Source organism: Chenopodium quinoa, unplaced genomic scaffold, assembly GCF_001683475.1.
Source record: "Chenopodium quinoa cultivar QQ74 unplaced genomic scaffold, ASM168347v1, whole genome shotgun sequence".
Taxonomy (NCBI): Eukaryota; Viridiplantae; Streptophyta; class Magnoliopsida; order Caryophyllales; family Amaranthaceae; genus Chenopodium; species Chenopodium quinoa.
Window position 1 is genome coordinate 1,433,844 of NW_018744996.1, and position 6,737 is coordinate 1,440,580.

Genomic DNA, 6,737 nt, shown 5'->3' on the forward strand with positions numbered 1-6,737 from the left:
GCTGTTGCTAGTGAGCTTGGGCTCCCCATTGAGGGGCCTGCTGCTGGGCCTGCCACTGTTGTGGCCTAGACGCATGTTGTTGCTGCTGTTGATTATTGTTGCTGTTGCCACGCCCTTTACCACGACCTTTAAGCTTGTTAGTGTTCCCGCGACCTCGCCATCGACCCCGACCGCCATCACCACCACGCTAATTAGCTTCCGGCTGGTGGTTGGTCGGTGACAGTGCTTTACCGGACTGGGCTTGAGAGGATTAGGCCACAAGGGCGTGATGGCCCGATTCCTCTTGCTTATTTTGTTGTGTTTCTTCTAGGAGAAACATGGAGCGTGCCTTGTTGAAGCTTGGAGTAGGCTCGGTTTGGGAGACGATAGCAGCCACGGAGTCATATTTACCCTTGGTGAGACCCGCAATGAGTTGCATAGCCATCTTACGATCGGAGATCGGATAATCAACGTTAGCAAGTTAATCCGCAAGGACTTTGATTTTCTTACAATAACCAGACATGTTAGCAAGTTGTTCGAGTTTTGTATTTGCAAATTGTTTCTCCAAATATATTTCCCTAGTATGCTTATTATCATGAAATATTTCCTCAAAACGACAAAATATATCCTTACAGAATATTAAAAAGATAATATTAACCTGTTATCTATCAAAAGGAGTAACAAAAACTATTTAAATCTTCATATAAATTAATAATTTATCCTCTCTCTCTCTCTCTATATATATATATATTTATTTATTTATTGTTAAAATTGATTGTCCTTATTATAATATATTCCTTAAACAATATTCTATAGCTTAAATTTGAAGTGAATGAAGTAAATTAAAAAATGTTGAGTTCACTTTTATGTTTTAATGAGTTAATACAATGTACAATATATTTCATAACGATCTTGAGCTTTATATCCATCAAAGGATTTAATTGACCTAGTTTTTTTGGCTTAGTCTTAAGAGATAACATGATAAATACCACAAATTTCAAATCTTATTCACCCTTTCTTTTAGTGGTTATTGGTTAAGTTGATTTATTGGAGTAAAAATACTCAATAAATATGATTAATGTGTATTTCTATTTCATATGATAATCAAAATACATCCGAATATACTCCCTCCGTTAATTTTTATTTGCAACTTTTGCCATTTTAGTCCGCTAACCATTATGTGCAACTTTCTACTTTATTTCTATTTTTGGTACACAAAAACCCTGAAATTTACTTTTTTACCCTTAGTTAAAAATTCTGATTTTTTTAATTTTACCCCTATTTAACTTTAATCAAACATTATCTACAATACATCTTATTTAACCTAATCTAATTACTCCCTCCATTTATTTCCCCCCACCCACTCTCATCAGTCACATTCCCAACCACCCACAATTAATTGATGGCATTTGGGATTAATTGTATGAACTGGATTCTTCTTAAGAACCCTAGATCTAGTTCTTCGTCTTTCTCTCTCCTTTGCCTCTGTAATTTTCTCCATTGCTCCTCCTCACATCTGAGAGTGATTCCTCAAAACTTCCAAAAAATGAGTCCCCCACCACCATGCTAAACCTAGATCCACTTCGCGACGCTTATATAGCCACCGACGACGTCGGTGAGGACGGAAAAATTGATTGTTTCCCTGATTAAATCTGTCGCTGAAGGATCTCCTTTTCATCGTGAATTTTATGAGTCTGATGAGGCCAAGAATTACTGTTCTTCCACCACATACAAGGCCTTGGGGAAAGTTCTTGAAAGCGTGGATGAGGAAGAGCGTCTCAAGACGGCTGAGGGTGAAGGAGAGTCACGAGGGAAAAAAGCGCTTGATTTTAGTGATGTTTGTGTAGATCCAGTGTGCGAGAGTGGTGAGGGGAGTGCTGTGCCAATCCCTAAGCCCAGATCTAACAGTTCAAGGCCACCCACCAAGATTAGGGCTAGAAGGAAGGCGGCATTGGTGGATATGAGGCGTATGCGGGGGTTGCCTGACAAGGAGACCGTTGTTCTGTCTTCTGATGATGAGTCTGAAAATGGTGACGATGGTGAAGTGGTTAGCCCTCCTCTGAAAAAGCACTCGGCGAGGTGGATGAACCCAAGGGTTCAACCCTCCAAGTGACCCTTGCGTAACGATTCCTAACCCTACCTGTTTGATTTTTTTAAGGAGTCCCTGTTATTTGATTTTTTCGATATACAGTTGATTTGCTTTGGTAATTGGTTGGTGTCGTGGGTTTTTTGTCACTTGATCTGGATGCATGTTGTCTTGGTTGGTTTTGTCTGCGTTGATCTGGATTCATGTTGGATGGTTGCTTATTTTTGATTGCTTGCTTTTTTTTCATGTTTGCTGTTTCGGACTATGTTGGCTAGATAGCTTATTTCTTATTGCCTGATCGATTGGATGGTAGGCTATGTTTGTTGTTTTGAACTGCTGGCTTGTTGGAATATGACATTTGGTGCATAGGGGTGTTTGATTGATGAATGATGAGGCTACTGTGGCATTAATTTTTTAAAGGTGGCTTGGTCATACCTTCAAGTGTTCTCAATGATCATTTCAGTAGAGAACACATGACAGTCTTGTATGTTGTAGCATGACTTGTACTAAGTCCCCAATGTGTTTGTGTGGTTTACACTACCCAAATCCAAATGAGGAAGGGACTCTATTGACTTTCACAACCCACAAGTGTTTTGCTCCAATGATATGCTTTATGCTGTTGTTGTTGAGGTAACCTTGTGGGTTGTTGTTTTATTGAATTATGGAAAAAAAAAACTTCTGATGGATTGAGTGCCCACATTTCATCTGACTCTTAACCATTTCTATTCCATTCAAAATGTGGTTACAAAAGTACTTTACATTAGATTGCCTAACATGTTGATCATTGTATTCAACAAACTACACCTAACCACCTATTACCTTAATAAAAAACAGAACAAAAAAAAAAAAAAAAACACACACACACACACAATAACATAGGTAAGTGGTTATGTGTGACAGTCCATGTGTTTATCCTTTGTTGTGATGAGTCCCTTAGTCTGCATCTACCTCAATATCTTTTGTTCCTTGTTCAGTCCCTTGATTTACTGGCCTAAACATAGTGTTTAGGTACTCCACAACCTCCAAAACAACTTCCTTCTGCACTAGTACATGATTTGGCAACTCTCTAAGGTTTTCCTTTTTTTCTTGTTCATGTGGGGTATTTTGTACTTGTTCCCACCTTCTACCTTGAGGATCTCAATCATGCACTTTTGCAAAGACAGCCAAATGCACTTGTTGACTTAAGGATTGAATGCCTCATAAGATTCCTGCACTTCTGTAACTAGCTCATCTAGGTTGTTAGGAAAAGATTGATATTGCAAATATTGAATTGACCTAAATAACCCTAAGTCAAGCACATTCAAATCTGGGGATTGTGCTGGTTGGAAAACAAATTGAATGTTAAATCCACGAGCTGTTGTTGCTGTCATAAACTCTGCATCATTAGGAACTTGGTGAGGCCTTGCATTGTCCCATTGGATTACAATATTTTTTGGCAGACTGTCAGGCCACTTTGAAATAATTGCTGGTATGACATTTTTCACCAACATGTCTTTGATTACCTCTCTGCTTACATTCTGTATTGCCTTTGTTTCCCATGTTCCTGCCACTATGTTTTTACTGGATTTCTTTGCTAGTTGTTTGGCAGTGAATGGGAACATTCCATATTTCCCATCATGGAGTAGTCCCCCATTTGTGTCATACAATGGATTCCCAATTAAGCCCATAAACATTGCTTTGAACTTGAATCTTTTGGACTGTATTGGCCTATATGGATCTTCCTTACTAGGTAGGAGGTAAAACCTCCTCTTATCAGGGTTCAAATAGAACCATTTCTCATCCATGTGTATGAAATGGTTCATATCAACAAATGTGGGGTCCTCATTACTTGTTACTGGATTTATGTGTGACAAAATCCATTTAATTCTTGCTACCTTGTGGTCTGATGTCAATGCTGGCTTGTTGCTACTTGTGTGTGTTCTTAACCTTCCCTTTTTCTTCAAATTGGGAAGAGACACATGAGAGATTTTTAATACTGCTGCATAACTCCTTTCTGTCTGCCTTAAATGCATAGGGACTAATTGTAGGAATTCATCAGAAAATTCCTTTGGCTTTTTGCCTACTCTGCCAAACTTTTTGGTCCTAACATCAATCAAACTGCCCTGTGCCATCTGTTTTTTTATGTCTGCAAAAATTCTTGTGATGGTTAATTTGTGGACATTGAAATTAACTGATAAATGCTTTAAGTAATCTCTTGGCAAGTTCCCTTGCTGCATTTTGACCAACATTGAGTCCACAATTTCTCTTCTTTGTTTCATGGTGAGCTGCTTTCTTTGTATGTGTTGAGTCCCATGCTGAATTGGTTGTTCCATTTCCTGGGAACCAACCTCATGTTTTGCTGGCCTTGGTCTTCTCCTTGTGTGTCTTGCATGAAATCATCTTCAGATTCGTAGTCATCCATGCCTAGATCTTGCATATTTTCTATATAATCGTAGTACAATTCTGCCAGTTGTTCTTCTGTCAGAATTTGATCAACATCGAAGTACATATCGTCAAATGATTCTGCCATGGTTGTCTGATCTGTTTTGTTTTCTTAGCTTCAACTGATTGATGTAAGGGTGGCTGCTGTTTTTTAGGGAAGAAGATGAAGGAAGGAGATGCAACTGCCTATGAAGGTGTTTGGGTGTTAAATGTGCAGGATTAATTTAAGATTAGGGAATTTTTTGGTATATAATGGGCTAACAACGTGTAATTAGTAATGTAGACTAACTTTTGGATGAGCTATGTTCTGGTTTTTGGTGAAAAATTCAAGACAAAAACCATTTAATGCTTTTGGAATGATGAAACTTGTATGTAAATGCCTCTTAAATGTTAAATGAAGGGTACATTTTAATACCTACAAATTTCAAAGTGTTCTGTTTTTTTTTTTAAATTATGGAGGGAACCCAAATTCCCAAAATTTCAGCCAAATCAAAATTTTGGTGAAGATTCACGTGGGAAATCAAATCCCTCCAAAATATGTACAGTTTTTTCCCACTTCTTTTGCTAGTGGTGGGCCAAACTTTCTCTCTCCAAACACTTTAATTACTTTTATTTACTCCCACTAATATTTGCCCCATAACTTTTGCCTCGTAAACCGCAATTTGCCCAAAGTTGTAAATAAAAATTAACGGATGGAGTATATTGAATATTATAATGACAAATCAAAAGAATGAATTATGAAGTCTAAATATAGAAGCATCATTTTCGGATAAGAAAAGCAAAAGAATGTGAAAGGGTGGGTGATTCATTGATATATCACCAAAGTGCCCCCAACTCCCAAAGCCCTTTTGTAAGTTAGTATGAGGTGTCCCTTTTTTTATTTTATTTTTGTACACTTTTTCTTACTGTTCCCTAAATTAGCATAAGTGCGACAACTACGTGTGTTAATTCTAGGGGTTCATTTTTTTTGTCACTTTTTAAAGTATCACCAATTTTCCAGAACTTTTGGACACGTGTATTATTTTTTATTGGTTGCTCTTATTTTGCAACGACATTGCCATTAACAGCCACATCATGATACTTACACGTGGGGGCCCCTCAATGGCAGGTACTAATTTGTTTTTAATAATTTTAATTTTTTTTTTTTTTTTTTTTTTTTTTTTTTTTTTTTTTTGCATGGACACGTTGCTAGTTTGATTCGTTGATTTTCTATTTACTTTATTATAGTTACGTTTTTTGAGGTTGCCCTAAAGTGCCATTAGGGTTGATAATAACCCTAACCTCCAATCCTTGGGTGGTTGTTAGTTACTTGAGCTCAATTTGATCAAAACTCGAGTATAATTTATTAATGTAGATTAATAATAAGTAGATCAAATTAACATCAATGCATGCTTATCTCTAGTACCGGCTCTACTCTATTTAGTAGGCTTTCAATTTCTTTTCATTCATTTTCCTTCTTAGCTACCGCATAAACTTTAACAGATATCCAAATGTATTTTAAAAGTGCTCATAACATGGCCATGATATAGATAGTTGAGATATTATTTCTCCATTATCTATCACAACATTGTAATGAGAGAATAATTGGCTCAAGACAAGAATGAGAAAAGTCCATTATTGAATCAAATACTATACATAGTAAAAAGTAATATCAGTCAAATAGACTTCAAATTTTTGATAAATTGAAATTAAAGGTACTCCATTGTATAAACATTTGATCTATCTAAACTTGTACTTGTATAAAACAATAAGAACATCATTTATTTATTGAACTTGTTGTAGTTCTAAATTGGATTCATTGGTGCTTACAAAATAAGTTGAATAAAGCACATGTTAAGTGACTATTAATTAATTGTTTTCATGGAAAGCTATGTCATTATGTTTCCATGTACTCTCTATCATATAATGACACAATTTTCAAATTATACTACAATCATCAAGGTTTTCAATATATTTTCAGTAAAAATAATAAATATTAACATTTGATTAATTAGATCAATCAAAAATATATCATAATGGCTCATCCATTGTAACATGAAAGTCGATCTTAATTTGGTCGACCGAAAAATATTAGTCGGCCAAACTGTTGATTATCCTCTCTGATTTTCAGAATAAAAACACTTATGTTTATAATTTATTATTGTACTGTGTAATAATAATTAAGTTGGTAATAGATATTCCTACATTTATGAAATATTAATAATGTTAAAGTCTTAATGTTCGAGATAAAAAGACACCTAGTTCAATTCCA

General features: G+C 35.9%; 1 protein-coding gene across 1 annotated transcript; it reads right to left on the minus strand.

The window, feature by feature from the left end:
- Window positions 1-3,246: 3,246 nt before the first annotated feature.
- Window positions 3,247-4,281, minus strand: LOC110707157. The gene has a single exon (XM_021885166.1). The coding sequence runs from the start codon at window positions 4,279-4,281 to the stop codon at window positions 3,247-3,249; it is 1,035 nt and encodes a 344-aa protein (XP_021740858.1).
- Between the last annotated feature and the right edge of the window lie 2,456 nt (window positions 4,282-6,737).

Excerpts from the sequence above, each read along its gene's own strand:
- LOC110707157 (XM_021885166.1), bottom strand. The coding sequence starts at position 4,281 with ATGCAGCAAGGGAACTTGCCAAGAGATTACTTAAAGCATTTATCAGTT.